Below are 21,343 nucleotides of genomic sequence, written 5' to 3'. Positions count from 1 at the left end.
TAGTCTGTTCCATTTGTTTGACATTTCTGGTCCAGCCCAACAATTTTAAAATTATTATAGCTTTGTAATTTATTTTAATATCTGTCAGTACTAGTCCTTTTTGATCATTCTTTAAAAAGATTAGCTATTCTTTTCAAATTGAGATGTTAAGTGATTTGAAAAAAATCCTGTTGGAATTTTGATTGTTCTGCCGTTCAATGCCTGGGTGGAGAATTGCACATTTAGATTATTAAGTGCTACACCCAGGTTAATTTTTCTACTTCTCCAACTGTTCCTTTATGCACCTCAGTAATGCTTTGCAAGTTTCTACACATAACTGCTACACGTCCTTGTTAAGTTTATGCCCAGGCATGTTTTCTATCACTCTTATAAATTGTCTCCTTACTCTTCTTTCTTTGCCTTCCTCCTTCCTCCCTCTGCTTCTCCCTTCCTCAGGTCCTCCTCTTCCTCTCCTCCTTTTCTGTGGGTGTCAATAGTTGGAATACCTTTAAGAAGACCTCTCCCTTCAGTAAGGGCTCTAATGAGCCAGCTTCCCCAATCTCCATCTAGAAGCAAATGGAAGCGAAGTCTGGGTGATGGAGATGAATCCACCAAAGTCCAGAAGGAGCAGAATCACAAGAGCGAGTTCTAGCTTCTTGGAGAGACACAGCCTTCCAAACAGTGCCCAGGGCTTCCCCAGCCTCCTCCCAGACTTTACAGCTCAGAAAGAAGGGTTTTGCAGTCAGAGGGACTCAAGAACACTGATGTCATCTGTCAACTGCCCTGGATCAAGTCAACAGCAGCCACACACCTGGTCACCTTGATCTCTCTCCTCACCCCCCACCCCCACCCCCAGTCCCTTGGCAGGACTTGCTGGCTCTTTGCTCAGGAAAGCATAAGTCTGACCCCATTTCTCCATCCTCCCAATTCTGTTCCTCTGCTCAGAGCCTCCTGACTGGCCCCCCTCCTTCTCTCAGACCCCCCTAGTGTCTATTGCAGCCCACGGACCTCATCACGTCACTCCTCTGCTCAAATCCAGAGCCTCCCACGCACCCAGAGGAAAAGCCAAACCAGTTCCCTTGGCCTGCCTGGGCTGCAGGATCTGCCCCATGTCCCCTCCTGTCTCTCTCCTTGGTCCCAGCCCCTCCCACCTTGTTCATTCCTTGCTGTTCCTTGACCCCGACAGACCTGGTTTGAGCCAGAGACTTCAGCATTCGCTGCCCTCATCCCTGGCACTCTTGTCCCCCATGACCGACTCTCATACCTCTTTTAGGCAGGTTTCTGCCCAGATGTTACCTTCTCAGGGAGGCTGAGCATGCCCCTCCCTGCTTCCTCCTTCCCTGTTATTGCCTGTCATCTGACTGCGCAGTGATCTGGTGTGCTGACCCTGCTACAGGAAGTGCGAGGTGTCCTAGTCTCTGTGTTCACTGCCTTATCCTCCCAGGACCTACAGGAGTGCATGGCAGAGTAGGGACACAAATCCAAAAGTTCCAACCCCACGTCCTTGTCCTCACCACCATCACCAGCCTGACCAGTGTGCTGATCCTTGATGTTGTCCTACTTTTAGCTTATACACAAAAATAGAAAATAGAAAAATTCTTACGAAATCCTTACGTTTGTGTGTCCACCTCTCTTCTCCTTCGATCCTTAAAAGCCCCTGCCTTTCCCTCCCCTGCACCTGGAGCCCTGAGTGAGCGGGATTTACTCCCCTGGGAGGCTGGAACGAGGGTCAGCAGGCCCAGTCTCCTCAAGCTCCACTGCACTTGGGGCACTGGGGGAAGGAGGCCGAAAGTACAGCTCCCATCTCAGGTCTGGCCCAGGTTCTGGTTCTGAGAGGACGCACGCTGCCGTGCTGCAGCTGTGAGCACGCTGAGCCTTCAAAGGCCTGACACAGGTGTCTCGGGACAATGAAGCTCCCCTGTGTGTGGGTGGGCTTGTGCCTTTGCATTTCCTCTTTCTGACTTTCTTCTCTCTCCCTGGTTAACCTCCCTGACTTTTGTCTCTCTCTCTGTCCTTGTCCCCTGCTGGCTTCACATTCTCATTGTCCCTGCCTCTGCCCCACTCCACCCCTTCCTTTCTCTCTCTCTCTCTTAATTGGCCATCATTTAGAACTATTATTCATAAGTTATTTGATTGAATAAAATTTTGACTTTCCCATTCATGCATTTAAAGGCCAGGAGGTAGAATACTATGCAGTTTCCCCTGAAACACCAATTTTTTATGTTTTTCCAGTACTAAAAGTTTGAGCCCAGGGCCTTGTGCATGCGAGGCAAGCACTCCACCACGGAGCTGCACCCCAGCCCTGAAACAGTAATTTAATGGCTTTTAGCTTCTATCACCCTCGGCTGAGCTCCTCCTGCCTTTTAAATTCATGTCCATCAATATAACATTGCCCTTCCCCCCATCCGAACCCATGGACTGAGGTCGTGCTCTCTGGCTCTGCTGCTCTAGCCTGTTGATAAGTAAAGGTACCGAGGACCAGAGAAGCACATGGGATCCAGGTAGAGGCAAGACCCTGGGAGTATACTGTCCCCTTCCCCCATATGAATTAGTGTCTGAGTGGCCCTTATGCATCCTATCAGGCCCAGGAGTGGACAACACAATGGAGCGCAATGTCTCTAACGTGGAGACGGGTTTCCCTCTCTGTCCTTTGACTTGTTCTGTTGCTTAAGAAGCAGAGGGGTACTGTCCAGCCCACAGCCCTAGGAGCGCCCAGGCAAGACCAAGAAGAAAGAAAGAGAAGGAAAATTATAATAACAACAATAATAACATTAACAAATTCTTACTGAGAACTTATCTTTAACCATATCTGTATGTCCCAAATATTGGATGGACATACATAAAAATGTTATTTTTTTAAAATTTATTTTTATTGTAAACCAATGGGATACATGTTGTTTCAGTTTGTACATGGAGTAACAGCATACCATTTGCATATTCATATATTTACATAGAGTAATGATGTTTGATTCATTCTGTTATTTTTTTCTCCCCCCCACCCCTCCCACCTCTCTTTTCCCTCTATACAGTCCCTCCTTCCTCCATTCTTGTCCCCCTCCTACCCCTCATTAAGTGTCATCATGTGCTTATCAGTGAGATCATTCCTCTTTTGGATTTTTGAGATTGGCTTATCTCACTTAGCATGATATTCTCCAATTTCATCCATTTGCCTGCAAATGCCATAATTTTATTATTCTTTTAGCTGAGTAATATTCCATTGTATATATATACCACAGTTTCTTTATCCATTCATCAATTGAAGGGCATCTAGGTTGGTTCCATAGTCTGGCTATCGTGAATTGAGCCGCTATGAACATTGATGTGGCTGTATCTCTGTAGTATGCTGATTTTAAGTCCTTTGGGTATAGGCCGAGGAGTGGGATAGCTGGGTCAAATGGTAGGTCCATTCCAAGTTTTCTAAGGAATCTCCACACTGCTTTCCAGAGTGGCTGCACTAATTTGCAGCCCCACCAGCAATGTATGAGTGTACCTTTTTCCCCACATCCTCTCCAACACCTATTGTTGCTTGTATTCTTGATAATCACCATTCTAATTGGGGTAAGATGGAATCTTAGTGTAGTTTTGATTTGCATTTCTCTTATTACCAAAGATGTTGAACATTTTTTCATATATCTGTTGATTGCTTGTACATCTTCTTCTGTGAAGTGTCTGTTCATTTCCTTAGCCCATTTGTTGATTGGGTTATTTGTATTCTTGGTGTAGAGTTTTTTGAGTTCTTTATATATTCTGGAAATTAGCGCTCTATCTGAAGTATGAGTGGCAAAGATATTCTCCCACTGTGTAGGCTCTCTCTTCGCATTGCTGATAGTTTCCTTTCTGAGAGAAAGCTATTTAGTTTGAATCTATCCCAGTTATTGATTCTTGCTTTTACTTCCTGTGCTATGGGAGTCCTGTTAAGGAAGTCTGATCCTAAGCCAACAAGGTGAAGATGTGGACCTACTTTTTCTTCTATAAGATGCAGGGTCTCTGGTCTGATTTCAAGGTCCTTGATCCATTTTGAGTTGAGTTTTGTGCAGGGTGAGAGATAGGGGTTTAATTTCATTCTGTTGCATATGAATTTCCAGTTTTCCCAGCACCATTTGTTGAAGAGGCTATCTTTTCTCCATTGCATATTTTTGGCACCTTTGTCTAGTATGAGAAAATTGTATTTATTTGTGTGTCCATGTCCTCTATTCTGTACCATTGATCTACCTGTCTATTTTGGTACCAATACCATGCCGTTTTTGTTACTATTGCTTTGTAGTATAGTTGAAGTTCTGGTATTGCGATACCCCCTGTTTCATTCTTCCTGCTAAGGATTGCTTTAGCTATTTTGCGTTTCTTGTTCTTCCAGATGAATTTCATGATTGCTTGCTCTATTTCTGTAAGGTACGTCATTGGGATTTTAATTGGAATTGCATTGAATCTGTATAGCACTTTTGGTAGTATGGCCATTTTGACAATATTAATTCTGCCTATCCAAGAACATGGGAGATCTTTCCATCTTCTAAGGTCTTCCTTAATTTCTTTCTTCAGTGTTTTGTAGTTTTCATTGTAGAAATCTTTTACCTCTTTAGTTAGATTGATGCCCAAGTATTTTATTTTTTTTTTTGAGGCTATTGCAAATGGAGTTGTTTTCCTCATTTCCCTTTCAGCTGTTTTGTCGCTTGCATATAAAAATGCTGTAGATTTATGTGTGTTGATTTTATAGCCTGCTATTTTGCTGAATTCATTGATGAGGTCTAGAAGTTTTCTGGAGGAGGTTTTTGGATCCTCTAAATATAGAATCATGTCATCCACAAATAGCGACAGCTTAAGTTCCTCTTTTTCTATTCGTATCCCTTTAATTTCTTTAGTCTGCTTAATTGCTCTGGCTAGAGTTTCGAGGACAATGTTGAATAGAAGTGGTGAAAGAGGACATCCCTGTCTTGTTCCCATTTTTAAAGGGAATGGTTTCAGTTTTTCTCCATTAAGAATGATGTTGGCCATGGGCTTAGCATAAATAGCCTTTACAATGATCAGGTATGTTCCTACTATCCCTATTTTTTCTAGTGTTTTGAGCATGAAGGGGTGTTGTATTTTGTCAAATGCTTTTTCTGCGTCAATTGAAATAACCATATGATTCTTACCCTTAAGTCTATTGACATGATGGATTACGTTTATTGATTTACGAATGTTGAACCATCCTTGCATTCCAGGAATGAGCCCCACTTGATCGTGGTGCACAATTTTCTTAATATGTTTTTGGATACGGTTTGCCAATATTTTGTTAAGGATCTTTGCATCTATATTCATCAAGGATATTGGTCTAAAATTTTCTTTCCTTGATGTGTCTTTTCCTGGTTTGGGTATGAGGGTGATATTAGCTTCATAGAATGAGTTTGGTAGGGTACTCTCCTTTTCTATTTCCTGGAATACTTTGAGAAGTATTGGAATGAGTTCTTCCTTGAAAGTCTTGTAGAACTCGGCTGAGAATCCATCTGGTCCTGGTCTTTTCTTGGATGGTCGATTTTTAATGGCTTCTTCTATTTCATTGCTTGATATTGATCTGTTTAAATCGTGTATGTCCTCCTGGTTCAGTTTGGGCGGAGCATATGTCTCTAGAAATTTGTCAATGTCTTCAGTACTTTCTATTTTGTTGGAATACAGATTTTCAAAGTAGCTTCTAATTATGTTCTGTATCTCAGTGGTGTCTGTCGTGATATTTCCTTTTGTATCATGTATTTTAGTAATTTGAGTCTTCTCTCTCCTTCTCTTTGTTAGTGTGGCTAAGGGCTTATCTATTTTGTTTACTTTCTCAAAGAACCAACTTTTTGTTTTGTCAAATTTTTGAATAGTTTCTTTTGTTTCAATTTCATTGATTTCAGCTCTGATTTTAATTATTTTCTGTCTTCTACTACTTTTGCTGTTATTCTGTTCTTCTTTTTCTAGGGCTTTGAGCTGTAATGTTAGGTCATTTAATTGTTGACTCTTCATTCTTTTCTGGAATGAGCTCCATGCAATGAATTTTCCTCTTAGTACCGCTTTCATAGTGTCTCAGAGATTTTGATATGTTGTATCATCATTCTCATTGACCTCTAAGAATTTTTTAATCTCCTCCCTGATGTTTTTTGTTATCCATGTTTCATTCAATAGCATATTATTTAGTCTCCAAGTGTTGGAGTAATTTCCTTTTTTAATTTTGTCATTGATTTCTACTCTCAGTCCCTTATGATCTGATAGAACACAAGGCAGTATCTCTATTTTTTTGCATTTCCTAAGGGCTGCTTTGTGACATAATACATGGTCTATTTTCGAGAAGGTTCCATGTGCTGCTGAGAAGAAAGTGTATCCGCTCGTTGATGGATGGAATGTTCTATATATGTCTATTAAGTCTAGGTTATTGATTGTGTTATTAAGTTCTATGGTTTCTTTGGTTGGATTTTGTTTGGAAGATCTATCTAGTGGTGACAGTGGTGTGTTAAAGTCGCCCAGAATTATTGTGTTGTGGTCTATGTGATTCTTGAAATTGAGAAGGATTTGTTTGATGTACAGGGATGCACCATTGTTTGGGGCATAAATCTTTACTATCATTATGTCTTCCTGATTTATGGTTCCCTTAAGCAGTATGAAATGTCCTTCTTTATCCCTTCTGACTAACTTTGGCTTGAAGTCCACTTTATCTGATATAAGGATGGAAACCCCTGCTTTTTTACTGAGTCCATTTGCGTGGTAGTTTTTTCCCATCCTTTCACCTTTAGTCTGTGGATGTCTTTTTCTATGAGATGAGTCTCCTGCAGGCAGCATATTGTTGGGTCTTTCTTTTTATTTTTATTTATTTATTTATTTTTATTAAACAAATGGGATACATGTTGTTTCTCTGTTTGTACATGGCGTAAAGGCATACCATTTGTGTAATCATAAATTTACATAGAGTAATGTTGTTTGATTCATTCTGTTATTTTTTCCCTTCCCCCCACCTCTCCCACCCCTCTTTACCCTCTATACAGTACTTCCTTCCTCCATACTTGCCCCCCTCCCTAACCCTAACTCTAACCCTAACACTAACCCTTCCCTCCCCCCCCCCCATTATGTGTCATCCTCCACTTATTAGCGATATCATTCATCCTTTGGCTTTTTGAGATTGGCTTATCTCACTTAGCATGATATTCTCCAATTTCATCCATTTGCCTGCAAATGCCATAATTTTATCATTCTTTATGGCTGAGTAATATTGCATTGTATATATATACCACAGTTTCTTTATCCACTCATCAATTGAAGGGCATCTAGGTTGGTTCCACAGTCTGGCTATTGTGAATTGAGCAGCTATGAACATTGATGTGGCTGTGTCTCTGTAGTATGCTGATTTTAAGTCCCTTGGGTATAGGCCAAGGAGTGGGATAGCTGGGTCAAATGGAGGGTCCATTCCAAGTTTTCTAAGGAATCTCCACACTGCTTTCCAGAGTGGCTGCACTAATTTGCAGCCCCACCAGCAATGTATGAGTGTACCTTTCTCCCCACATCCTCGCCAACACCTGTTGTTGCTTGTATTCTTGATAATCGCCATTCTAATCGGGGTGAGATGGAATCTTAGGGTGGTTTTGATTTGCATTTCTCTTATTACTAGAGATGTTGAACATTTTTCCATATGTTTGTTGATTGCTTGTAGATCTTCTTCTGTGAAGTGTCTATTCATTTCCTTAGCCCATTTGTCGACTGGATTATTTGAATTCTTGGAGTAAAGTTTTTTGAGTTCTTTATAGATTCTGGAGATTAGTGCTCTCTCTGAAGTATGATTGTCAAAGATATTCTCCCATTCTGTAGGCTCTTTCTTCGCATTGCTGATAGTTTCCTTTGCTGAGAGAAAGCTTTTTAGTTTGAATCTATCCCAGTGGTTGATTCTAGCTTTTATTTCTTGTGCTATGGGAGTTCTGTTAAGGAAGTCTGATCCTAGACCAACAAGGTGAAGATGTGGACCTACTTTTTCTTCTATAATCTGCAGGGTCTCTGGTCTGATTCCGAGGTCCTTAATCCATTTTGAGTTTAGTTTCGTGCATGGTGAGAGATGTGGGTTTAGTTTCATTCTGTTGCATATGGATTTCCAATTCTCCCAGCACCATTTGTTGAAGAGGCTATCTTTTCTCCATTGCATATTTTTGGCACCTTTGTCTAGTATGAGAAAATTGTATTTATTTGGGTTTGTGTCCGTGTCCTCTATTCTATACCATTGATCTACCTTTCTATTTTGGTACCAATACCATGCCGTTTTTGTTACTATTGCTTTGTAGTAGAGTTGAAGATCTGGTATTGCAATACCCCCTGTTTCACTCTTCCTGCTAAGTATTGCTTTAGCTATTCTGGGTTTCTTATTCTTCCATATGAATTTCATAATTGCTTGCTCTATTTCTGTAAGGTACATCATTGGGATTTTAATTGGAATTGCATTGAATTTGTATAGCACTTTAGGTAGTATGGCCATTTTGACAATATTAATTCTTCCTATCCAAGAACATGGAAGATCTTTCCATCTTCTAAGGTGTTCTTTAATTTCTTTCTTTAGTGTTGTATAGTTCTCATTGTAGAGGTCTTTCAGCTCTTTTGTGAGATTGATTCCCAAGTATTTTATTTTTTTCGAGGCTATTGTGAATGGGGTAGTTTTCCTAATTTCTCTTTCTGAAGATTCATCACTTATGTATAAAAATGCGTTGGATTTATGGGCATTGATCTTGTAACCTGCTACTTTACTGAATTCACTTATGAGTTCTAAGAGTTTTCTGGTGGAATTTCCAGGTTCCTCTAAATATATAATCATGTCATCAGTGAACAGGGATAGTTTGAGTTCTTGTTTCCCAATTCGTATCCCTTTAATCTCTTTGGTTTGTCTAATTGCTCTGGCCAGAGTCTCAGAACGATGTTGAATAGAAGTGGTGAAAGAGGGCATCCCTGCCTTGTTCCAGTTTTTAGGGGGAATGCTTTCAGTTTTTCACCATTTAGAATGATATTAGCCATGGGCTTAGCATAAATGGCCTTACAATGTTAAGGAATGTTCCCACTATCCCTATTTTTTCTAGTGTTTTGAGCATGAAGGGGTGCTGTATTTTATCAAATGCTTTTTCTGCATCTATTGAAATAATCATGTGATTCTTGACTTTAAGTCTATTAATGTGGTGAATTACGTTTATTGATTTCCTGATGTTGAACCAACCTTGCATCCCTGGGATGAAACCAACTTGATCATGGTGCACTATCTTTTTAATATGTTTTTGTATGCGATTTGCTAAAATTTTGTTGAGAATTTTTGCATCAATGTTCATTAAGGATATTGGTCTGAAATTTTCTTTCCTTGATGAGTCTCTGTCTGGTTTAGGTATCAGGGTGATATTGGCTTCATAGAATGAGTTTGGGAGGGTTCCCTCCTCTTCTATTTTATGGAATACTTTGAGAAATATTGGAATGAGCTCTTCTTTAAAGGTTTTGTAGAACTCGGCTGAGAACCCATCTGGTCCCGGACTTTTCTTTGTTGGTAGGCTTTTGATGACTTCTTCTATTTCAGTACTTGAAATTGGTCTATTTAAATTGTTTATGTCATCCTCGTTCAGTTTAGGCAATTCATATGTCTCTAGAAACCTGTTGATGCCTTCAAAATTTTCTATTTTGTTGGAGTATAGATTTTCAAAATAGCTTCTAATTATATTTTGTATTTCAATCCTGTCTGTTGTGATATTTCCTTGTTCATTCCGAATTTTAGTGATTTGGGTTTTCTCTCGTCTTCTCTTTGTTAGTGTGGCTAAAGGTTTATCAATTTTGTTTATTTTTTCGAAGAACCAACTATTTATTTTGTCAATTTTTTGTATTGTTTCTTTTGTTTCAATTTCATTGATTTCAGCTCTGAGTTTAACTATTTCCTGTCTTCTACTACTTTTGGTGCTGTTCTGTTCTTCTTTTTCTAGGGCTTTGAGCTGTAGTGTTAGGTCGTTTATTTGTTGAGTTTTACTTCTTTTATTAAATGCGCTCCATGAAATAAATTTCCCTCTAAGTACTGCTTTCATAGTGTCCCAGAGATTTTGATATGATGTTTCTTTGTTCTCATTTATCTCTAAGAATTTTTTAATTTCCTTTCTAATATCTTCTGTTATCCATTCATCATATAATAGCATATTGTTTAATCTCCAGATGTTGGAATAGTTTCTGTGTTTTACTCTTTCATTTATTTCTAACTTCAATCCATTATGATCTGATAGAATACATGCTAGTGTCTCTATCTTCTTGTATTTGCTAACATTAGCTTTGTGGCATAATATATGGTCTATTTTAGAGAAGGATCCATGTGCTGCTGAGAAGAAAGTGTATTCGCTCTTGGTTGGATGGTATATTCTATAAATATCCGTTAAGTCTAAGTTATTGATTGTGTTATTGAGATCTATGGTTTCTTTGTTCAATTTTTGTCTGGAAGATCTGTCCAGTGGTGAGAGAGGCGTGTTAAAATCACCTAGTATTATTGTGTTATGGTCTATTTGGTTTCTGAAATTGAGAAGGATTTGTTTGACATACATGGATGAGCCACTGTTTGGGGCATAGATGTTTATGATTGTTATATCTTGCTGATTTATGCTTCCCTTAAGCAGTATGAAATGACCTTCTTTATCCCTTCTGACTAACTTTGGCTTGAAGTCCACATTATCTGAAATGAGGATGGATACTCCAGCTTTTTTGCTGAGTCCCTGTGCATGGTATGTTTTTCCCCATCCTTTCACCTTTAGTCTATGGGTATCTTTTTCTATGAGGTGAGTCTCTTGCAGGCAACATATTGTTGGATCTTTCTTTTTAATCCAATCTGCCAGTCTATGTCTTTTGATTGATGAATTCAGGCCATTAACATTCAGGGTTATTATAGAAATATGATTTGGTTTCCCGGTCATTTGGTTCATTTTTTAAAATTTTATTTATTTATTTGTTTGACACAACTTGTTTCCTCCTTTATTTGACAATTCCTTTAGGATAATTCCTCCCTTTGCTGATTTGCTTCTTTGTTTTTCATCTCTTCCTCATGGAATATTTTGCTGAGAGTGTTCTGTAATGCTGGCTTTCTTTTTGTCAATTCTTTTAGCTTTTGTTTATCATGGAAGGATTTTATTTCATCGTCAAATTTGAAGGTAAGTTTTGCTGGGTATAAGATTCTTGGTTGGCATCCATTTTCTTTCAGGGCTTGAAAAATGTTGTTCCAGGCCCTTCTAGCTTTTAGGGTCTGGATTGAAAAATCTGCTGATATCCGTATTGGTTTCCCCCTGAATGTAATTTGGTTCTTTTCTCACAGCTTTAAAATTCTGTCTTTATTTTGTATGTTAGGTATTTTCATTATAATGTGCCTTGGTGTGGGTCTGTTATAATTTTGTGTATTTGGAGTCCTATAAGCCTCTTGAACTTGATTTTCCATTTCATTCTTCAGATTTGGGAAATTTTCTGATATTATTTCATTGAATAGGTTGTTCATTCCTTTGGTTTGTTTCTCTAGGCCTTCCTCAATCCCAATAATTCTTAAATTTGGCCTTTTCATGATATCCCATAGTTCTTGTAGATTCTGTTCATGATTTCTTACCATCTTCTCTGTTTGTTCAACTTTGTTTTCAAGGTTAAATATTTTGTCTTCAATGTCTGAGGTTCTGTCTTCCAGGTGTTCTATCCTACTGGATATGCTTTCTATGGAGTTCTTAATTTGGTTTATTGTTTCCTTCATGTCAAGGATTTCTGTTTGGTTTTTTTTCAATATCTCTAACTCTTTATTGAAATGATCTTTTGCTTCCTGTATTTGCTCTTTTAACTGTCGATTGGTGCGATCAATCAATGCTTGCATTTGCTCTTTTATCTCATCATTCAGTGCATGCATTTGCTCTTTCATCTCATCGTTTGCTTCTCTGATCATTTTAATTATGTACATTCTGAACTCCTTTTCTGTCATTTCTTCTGCCATGCTGTCACTGGGTTTTATTGATGTAACATCTAGATTTGTTTGCAGCATTTTCTTTCCTTGTTTTCTCATATTGTTCAGGTATCAGAGGACCGCTGAGATATTGCAGATTTCCTCTATTGACTTACAATGTCTCTGAAGATTTCTATATATATCCCCCCTTAGCCTTCAGTAGGCTGAAGTCTTGGAGGAAGTTGATAATGCGGTGCTCCACAAGGAAGCTGCCTCTCTAGGAGTGGTGGCCTTCAGGTGGGGTATAATCCCTGCTAGTGGGCAGAGGTGCCTCCACTTGTTGACCAATGGTCATCCAAAGGGGACCTAGGCTGTGGGCTGAGGCAAGGCCTGTTTGGGCCTGAGTCTCTGGTTTTACCGTCCTTGTGGGGAAACCTCACTCAGCAGGGAAGACTCACCCGGTGGGGAGGTCTCACTGGTCAGTTCCCTCCTAGAGGTTCCCCTCAATTTACAGCTACCGCCTGGGCTAGGCTGCCTTCCTCTGCAAAGTTCCCAGGGGCCCGGCCCTACCTCCTGGGCCTGGGAGCCTCACCCTTTGCAGATGACTCTCCTTAGGCTGCCCTTCCTCAGAGAATCTGCCCGCAGGCCTGGATCCTTCGCTCCGCCCTAAGCCTGTCTCTGTGCGGCTCTTCCACCAAGAAGCCTCCTAGATCCTGGGACCCTGCTCTGCACCTAATCGCCTGGCTATGCGGCCCCTCCTCTGAGCAGCCACCTGGGGCCCTGTACAATCGCTCTGAATCCCAGAGACCCGCCACACGCCTCTTCCTCCAGACAGCCACCCAGTATTCTGGTGGGGTCACTAGGAGTCCAAGAAACTCACTGAGTGCCTCCACCTCCACCAACCACCTGTAGCCCTGGGCAATCAATCTCTCCGAGTCGAAGTGACCCTCCCCGTTCCTCCTCCTTCTCCAGATAACCCCCGGGGTGTTCAGGAGCGGTCGCTCTGAGTGGCTCTGAGTCCACGTGACCCGCAGCACGGGTCCTCTGGGCAACCGCCCGCAGCTCTGGTGCAGCCACTCAAGACCAAGCGTCCCACCACGCTTCTCCTCCAGGCAGCCCCCCTGTGTTCAGGAGCGGTCACTTTAAGTCCAAACAACTCACCACTCGCCTTCTCCTCTGAGCAGCCGCCTGGAGCGCTAATGCAGTCACTGCGAGTCCAAACGACCCGCTGCGCTCCTCCTCCTCCTCCTCCTACTCCTCCGGGCAGGCCCTGGGGTTCAGAAGTGGTCTGAGTCCAAACAGCTCGCCACGCAGCCCCTTCTCTGGTAACGGCCTGTAGCTCTGGTGTAGTCACCCCGAATCCAAGCGGCCGCGCTCCTCTTCCTCCTCCTCGTCCTCAGGGCAGGCCCGGGGGTTCAGAAGTGTCGTTCTGAGTCCAAACAGCTCGCCGCGCAGCTTCTCCTCTGGCAACCGCCTGTAGCTCTGGTGCAGTCACTCCAAATCCAAGTGGCCACGCTCCTCCTCCTCCTCCTCAGGGCAGGCCCCGGTGTCCTGAGTCCACACAGCTCTCCTCGCCACTCTTCCCCTGGGCAGCCACCGGAGCCCCAGTGGTTGCTCCGAGTCCCAGCGCTGTGCCAATCGGCCTCCTTTACGGCGCTCCCAGCTGTCCGAGTTCACTGCTCCAGTGGGGGGAGGGGCATCTCGCCGGCAGTTCTACTTCACAAAGTTTCCTGTGTTCCGGGACCACCGTCCCATCCGGGATGCCTCCCCAGGGGGTGAGAGTCACCCGGCTGCTTTGAGTTGGTCCCAAGCGTCTCAATATCTCCTCTTTTGAATCCTGAGTCCTGGAGCAACATGAAATGCAGCCACCCTCTAGGCCGCCATCTTGAAACCTCTCTGGGTCTTTCTTTTTAATCCATTCTGCCAGTCTATGTCTTTTGATTGAGGAGTTTAGGCCATTAACATTCAGGGTTATTATTGAGAAATGATTTGTATTCCCAGTCATTTGGCTTATTTTTGGTTTTTAAGTCGGCTTGGTTTCTCCTTTGAGTGGTTTTTCTCTAAGGTAGTTCCTCCCTTTCTGACCTCCATTGTTGTTTTTCATTTCCTCCTCATGGAATATTTTGTTGAGAACATTCTGTAGTGCAGGCTTTCTATTTGTAAATTCTTTTAACTTTTGTTTATCATGGAAGGATTTTATTTCATCTTCAAATCTAAAGGTTAGTTTTGCTGGGTATAGGATTCTTGGTTGGCATGTTCTTTCAGACCTTGAAATATGTTGGTCCAGGCCCTTCTAGCTTTTAGAGTCTGGGTTGAGAAGTCGGCTGCTATCCGTATTGGTCTCCCCCTATATGTAATCTGATGCTTTTCCGCGGCCTTCAAAATCCTATCTTTATTTTGAATGTTAGGCATTTTCATTATAATGTGCCTTGGTGTGGATCTGTTGTGATTCTATGCATTTGGTGTTCTGTAAGCCTCTTGTATTTGATTTTCCATTTAATTCTTCAGGTTTGGGAAATTTTCTGATATTATTTCATTGAATAGGTTGTTCATTCCTTTGGTTTGTATCTCTGTGCCTTCCTTAATCCCAATAATTCTTAAATTTGGTCTTTTCATGATGTCCCAAAGTTCTTGGAGATTCTGTTCATGATTTCTTACCATCTTCTCTGTTTGGGTGACTTTATATTCAAGATTAAATATTTTGTCTTCATTGTCTGAAGTTCTGTCTTCCAAGTGGTCTAGTCTGTTGGTGATGCTTTCCATTGAGTTTTTTATTTGGTTTATTGTCTCCTTCATTTCAAGGATTTCCATTTGTTTTTTTTTTTGAGAATCTCTATCTCTTTTTTGAAATGATCTTTTGCTTCCTGCAGGTGCTCTTTCAGCTTATTGGTATTATCATTCATTGCCTGCATTTGCTCTCTTATCTCATCCTTTGCTTCGTGAATCATCTTAATCATGTATAATCTGAAGTCCTTTTCTGACATTTCTTCTAACATACTCTCATTGGATTCTATTACTATAGAATCTAGATTTGTTTGGATCATTTTCTTCCCTTGTTTTTTCATGTTGTTCATGTATCTTCCCCTCTAGCAGTGCAGATCTGGGGTATTGCAGATTTCCCCCTATAGGCTTATCGTGGCCCTATAGGTTTCCAAAACCCTTTCTTTAAGGGGAGATCAATATTAGCAGTGCCCAAATCAGACACTATGCAATCCTAGACCAAATAGCCCCTGACAATGAGCTTCAAGCCTCCATCAGGTGTCTCAGGATGGGATTTGCCCCACCTGAAGATCGGAGCTACGGCTTCCAAGATTATCCAAGATGGCCACTCTGGCTTCAAAATGTGTTGGCAAATGGGGAGTTGCAGCTCAGGGGTGGATGTGGTCAGCTGGAGGTCCTGGAGATGGATGCAGTTGGTCCGGCAGGGATCCTGGGGGTCCAGTGTGTTTGGTGTAGTTGTGGGATCCTGGAGGCCGGGTGCAATCAGTCGGTCTGGGTTCCCAGTGATAGGGCACAGTCAGTTGGTCTGGGGGTCCTGGCAGCAGGGCACAGTCAGTTGATGTGAGGGCCCCAGAGGCAGGGATTGGTCAGTTGGGCTGAGGGATCCTGGAGATGGGGCTCAGTCAGTCTGGCCAGGGGTCCTACGGGGCCTGGCTGTTGTCTCAAAATGGCGGCAGCCACGTGTAATCAAACCTGCAGGTACTGTGAAAGTGAACTTCCAGGCGACAGCAGGCAGCTGGTGCTCCACTGGCGGTCTGTCTGCAGTCAGTCTGCTGGCAGCTGTTGGACGATCAGGAGGTGAACCTCAAGCGTTGGGTGATGGATAGGGGTAAGGTAGGCGATGGACAGGCGAGAGGCAGGCAAATGGCGGATGATAGATGCCTGACAGTGAGCAATCTGCTCTCAAAAAAGGCGTCGATATGCTGGCAGATTGTAGGTCATCACAGCAGACAAATGGGGTAAACACCAGGGGATCGATAAGCAGCAAAAACTGCCTCACTGAGAAACAGATATCCTCTGCTTGAATCCGGCGTTACAGAGCCACAAGGAACGCAGCCTCCCTCTAGTCCACCATCTTGGATCCAAAAATGTTATTTATTGCTTATCTAAAATTCAAATGTAGCTTGGAGTCCTGTAATTCTACTGGCCAAATCTGGCAGTCCTGGCGCAGAGAAGTAGAGGTATTTGCTCAGAGGAAGAGCCAGATGTTAGAGGCAGACTCTGATTGCAAGGGTGAGTCCTTGGTCACCTGCTCAGCTGCCTCTCTCGAATCCTGGCCTTGCCTTCCTTCTGTCCAGGTCTCTCCATCGGGCTGGGCCCTGCCTGCCCTCCATGGAGGGGTCTTACTGGGACTTCCCTTCGCCAGATGTCCCAGCTGTCACTGGGTCCGCTCCTTAGCCTCAACCTTTATACCTTCCAAAAGCACAATTGGCTCATTCCATCAAAATCCATTAACTCGTGTATATGGAACACTTGCCATGAAACCTGCGAATGTAGCTCTGGCTAATAGATTAGTTCCAGAAAGTGTTGATCAGTTCCCATAAGCCCTCTCCTTCTGAATCCTTCCACCCAATATAACCCATCTTCAGTGGGATGTCTGGAGAAAATTCCCCAGACAGGTGACCCATGGCGTACTTCCCAGGTTGGGTGGGAGGGAAGGGCTGTGAAGGACGGATTGGGGGGATTCTGTGCTCCATCAAGTGCCCCTCACTCTCAGCCCATGCCTGCTCCTGCTTGAAACCTTTCTAAGAGGACATTCCCAAGCTTCCCTCCCCATCCCTACAGGTACTACTTCCCGTGCCAACGCTGGCTGGCAGTGGAGGAGGATGATGGCCAGCTGTCCAGGGAGCTGTTGCCAGTGGACGAGTCCTATGTGCTGCCCGGCGAGGATGAGGAGGGTGGGGGACATGGTGACAGTAACCCCCTTGACAACCTGGCCCTGGAGCAAAAAGGTTTCCTAAACTAGAGCTGATTTTCTCCCTCCAGAATCCCTGCCCCTGCCTCTCCCCCACCTTCCATCTCCATCTTTCCTCCCTCTCCAAGGGCTCTGGGTACAATCTAGCTGTACCTCCCTCTTGTTCCTCCCACCGCAAGAAATGAGAGGTCAGGGTGGGAGGCGTGTTCCCACGTGCCCAGCGTAAGGCTCAGTGTGAAGTATATAGTTCGTAAAGTACATGGAGTCACTGCTGGGAATGGAACGCTCGTAGCCAGATCTGACTCATCTTCTGTCCTTCCCTCCAGGTACAGTAGAGCCTCCCAATGCGTCTTTGTCAAGGGAAACAATGAACACTGGCCCTCAAGAGTCCTCTGATGCTTGTGCCCCCTTGCTTGAAACTTGCATCCCAGCATGGGAGTCAGCCCAGGGCTCCTGGCTGGTCGCCTCTGATTCTCCCACACCCCAGGTCTCCCCTGTCCTATTGACTCTATGGGTTGAGGGCTTCCTGTGTGAGCCAGGGTCAGGGTACATTATCTCCATTCTCAGGCAACTGGAGAGAAGTGATGATGGAAACACGCTTATTAGAGATCCCGGGGCTCACGAGCGTAGGATTGAGAGGGTAGGGGAAAAGCTGCTTGATGGAGCTCGAGGAGGGAAGCCAGGAGGCCTTCCTGGAAGTGGCTGTCCTCTCTCCTCCCTCCATGGGGGCCTGGGCAGTCTGCAGCTCACTGCTCTATGTTCTTCTCCCGGCAGATAAGTCAACCACGTTCTCTGTGACTATAAAGACCGGGGACAAGAAGAATGCAGGCACAGATGCCAACGTCTTCATCACGCTCTTTGGCACACGAGATGACACGGGTAAGAAAGCAATGGAGACCAAGTCTCACCCGTATCTGTCCTTCCCTGGGACTCAGAAGTATCCACGGAAATCCTGGCCATGTCTCTGTCTCCTAATGGGTTACAGAACCCAGCCCCATCCCAGAAAGGAAGTTCCTTTTTTCCTAAAATAATCTCCTCTTCTCCTTGCTAGCTTTCTCCTCTGTTCTAATGACAGAGGTGTCCCTTGCCCTAAATGCACCCCAGTGCCACCTGGGAAAAGTGGCCCAACATCCAATGAGCTCTGTCTCTGGTTCCTGCTCTTACTATGAGATGCCCAGGTAGTCCTGGAATTATGCTTGAGCCTCTGCACAGCAACTCAGAGAAGGTGGCAGTTGGTGCTGGGACCAGGATCCACTCATGCCCCCTTCTAGTCCCTGGGTCTGAGTTTAGAGAAATCAGCCCTCAAGTAGTCATCGTGCCTTAGCTCAAAGCCCTATGAGTCCAGAACCCTGTGCCAAGTATTTCTGAAGAATGAATGGGCTAATCCACGGCCCTAGGGGACTTATTCTAGTATGACGGTGAGCTAGTAAGGATCTCAACCCTGGAGCTTGACTGATTGGTTCAAATTTCCACACCACCATTCATTAGTTGTGTGACCTTGGGCAACCTGCTTGACCTCTCTGTGAATTAGTTTTCCCCATTTGTAAAATAGAGGTAAAAACTATATGTGCCTCTTGGAGTTGTGAGTTTAATGGAATTAATTGAACATGTGAAAGTGTTACTTGGTAAACATTAATCATTATTATGATTTAATAGGTTAGATAAAACAAGTAATGAATGACAAAATAACTTAATTCATAACTTCTACTGTATGTGGTTGTGCTGGCTCCTGACCCATGGTCAGAAGAAGGGATGGTTCCAACGCCTGCTCTTACTTGCCTAGGGCTGTGTGTTAGACACACTCTTGCACCCTTGACCATCATCATCTTCGTACATCCTCACAACAGCCCCATAGGGAAGGGAACAAGAACACCTCTTTCTGACATTTGAGGAAACCAAGTCTCAAAGACATTGAGCAATTTGTCCAAGATGGTCCAGATGGAAAGAGGCAGAGCCAGGCATCTGGACCAAGGTCTGTCAGTCTCTCTAAGCGCTTATGCCAGTCTGCCATGAGGCTATGAATGTCAGGAGACTTTGTATGTGAGGTGAGACCAGAGTAGGACTGAGGGCAGGGGTGTGGTGACTTCAAGGCAAGCTGAGCAGGAGAGGATGAGATGATTCTGAGACCACCTCGAATTTCAGACTGACATACAATCAGATTTCCCAGATGGATTCCACATGAGAGGGGCTGGTGGGAAGTATTTGATGCCATCTCTCCTGCCTTCCAGATGAGAGTCTTCAGAGAATTCCCTTTGTCCCATCTCAACAGGGGGTCCCTGTTTCCTCAGTGAGCATGGGAAGGGTGGCTTTGCCACTGGTTCCCTCCCCATGTGGAGAATTATGAGAAGTTGGGAAAGAAAGTAGATGTTGACATAGAACTCCACCACCTTTCTCCTGAATGACCTTGGAGAAGGCCTTTCTTCAGGTATAAACTAGAAATGAAAATGTATACTTGAAACAAGAACAGAACACACACCAATTGTGCCGAAGTGCTCAGTGGGTGATAACTGCAGTCTAAATTTGACTTTAGAGTTGAGAAGTCTGGTCATTAGGAAGAGAGACAAAATGGGGTGGTGGCTAACAAGAGTGGATAGGTCTCAGAGTCAGCCAGTCACATTGGGGTCATCTGGTTGGCAGGAACAACCCTCCTGAAATCCTCCAAGACCAACAGCGACAAGTTTGAGAGAGACAGCATTGAAATCTTCACAGTGGAGACGCTGGATCTGGGAGACCTGTGGAAAGTCAGGATTGGCCACGACAATACAGGTCTGACTCCCCGCCCTTCTGTTCTCTGCTGGAACCATGAGCACTATGTTAGGTCCCTGTGGGCATCTGAGAAAGTATCTGGAGATTTGGACGCCATCTTCCTCCCACAATAACACAGCTTCTCCATCCCTCTAGTCTATTGGAGCAATGGCTACACACAGATTCTGGTCTAATTGGTTTGGGTTGGGACCTGGAAACTGGGAAATTTTAGTCTTTACCCCCAACCTCGGTAATGTTAATATGAGGCTAGATTTGAAAATCCCCACCTAATTCTGACTTTCTAATTCGAGTGCGCATCAGAATCACATGGGGGCAGGACAGAGGTTTTCAAACACAGTTTTGCTCCCCGTGATTTGATTCAGAAGGTCTGGCGTGATGCTCAAGAATATGCACATCTCCCAAGTCCTTGGGTGTTACAGAGCCTGCTGGCCTTGGGTCCCCACTTTAGAGCCCCTTATATAGCTAGCCCTTCATGGAGCCCACGGACACTGCAGGCAGGCAGAGGGTGTAGCTGTGTTTGCTCTGAGTAAAGTTGGACACTTTCTTGGTGCTAAAACCACCCTTCTAAGTCTAAGGAAGGGATCCTGGTTCTAGAACCCATGTCTGTCAAGACGGTAGGAGCAGGGCCTGCTGCTGGTATCCATTGCTTTCTCGAAGCTGGAGAGCTCACTTTCCCACTCCTCCACTTGTTTCCCTCCTCTCCCTGCACCACAAACTAAGCCAGGGAACTGTGAGTGTCATCCTGCCATCGAGTGGAATGATCGCTTCTGTGGACACAGGCTCCCTTTGGCATCGCCAGGCTCCCTGTTTGGAGCTCCTTCTACCCTGGACAGCATCCACTTCCCTCTCCTGAGTGTCTCTGCCCTCCTGTCACCTCCCTGTGCTCCTTCGCTGTTGCTAATTTCACTGGCAGCAGCCCGGGCTGTGATCCAGCCACAGCAGTGTGCACATATTAACAGGAATCATCTCAGCAGTGCTGTCAGCAAAAGGGATGACGCAGGGATGGCGGAGCCCTGGGTGTCCGCCAGCCCGTAAGGAAGCATGTTTGGATTCCCTGCAGGAACCCACAGGAAATCTCTGCACAAGTCCCTGATGGCTCCTGTGTCTCCTCTCTCTCCAGGCAAGGCCCCAGGCTGGTTCGTAGACTGGGTAGAAGTGGACGCCCCATCTCTTGGAAAGTGCATGACTTTTCCTTGTGGCCGCTGGCTGGCCAAGAACGAAGACGATGGGACCATCGTCAGAGACCTCTTCCACGCAGAGCTTCAAACCAGGCTGTACACGCCGTGTGAGCACCACCCAGGGCAAGGCCCGTCCTCCTCGGAGTTCAGCACTCGCCACCCGACTCCAGAGTCAACTCTGGCCAAACCCCCTTTGGAGATTTGGCTCCCTTGTTCCTTTTCCAAATTTCCTGAGCTTGGAATGGGGGGAAGGGGAGGAAGCCAAGGAGCTGTGGGCATAACCTCAGGGAAAGAAAATATAGGATTTATTCCAAACTCCACCCCGAATTAGCTAAGGTAGCACAAAGAGGGCCTGGCCTCTCTAGGCCTCAGTTTCCTCATCTGCAAAATAGAGATAATAATGTAGGGTGGTTGTAGTATCCAAAAAGACTGGTGTGTGAGGACCAAGCCATCACCAATCCTTGTTCCAGGCATTTACACGCCCAAGTAATCCCCACTACAAGGTGAGGCGGGGAGGAGGCGGGGGAGCTCCAAAAGGAAGTCAGTGTTGTTCCTTTTACTGGAGTAGCTTGTGACATTTTGACATTCTCCCTCCACTGTCGTCAT

At 44.2% G+C, this 21,343-nt stretch overlaps 1 protein-coding gene across 2 annotated transcripts in view; it reads left to right on the top strand.

The window, feature by feature from the left end:
- LOXHD1 (lipoxygenase homology PLAT domains 1) overlaps positions 1-21,343 on the top strand; it is a 162,154-nt gene that overhangs the window by 89,563 nt on the left and 51,248 nt on the right. For both annotated transcript variants that reach the window (XM_079108765.1, XM_079108764.1), the window contains 4 exons: positions 16,664-16,830; positions 17,568-17,672; positions 19,431-19,559; positions 20,680-20,844. In XM_079108765.1, coding sequence (XP_078964891.1) covers positions 16,664-16,830; positions 17,568-17,672; positions 19,431-19,559; positions 20,680-20,844 — 566 coding nt within the window. The remainder of the gene's footprint in view (positions 1-16,663; positions 16,831-17,567; positions 17,673-19,430; positions 19,560-20,679; positions 20,845-21,343) is intronic.

Source organism: Sciurus vulgaris, assembly GCF_902686455.1.
Source record: "Sciurus vulgaris genome assembly, chromosome: 13".
Taxonomy (NCBI): domain Eukaryota; kingdom Metazoa; phylum Chordata; class Mammalia; order Rodentia; family Sciuridae; genus Sciurus; species Sciurus vulgaris.
This window is presented reverse-complemented; position numbering and strand designations above follow the sequence as displayed.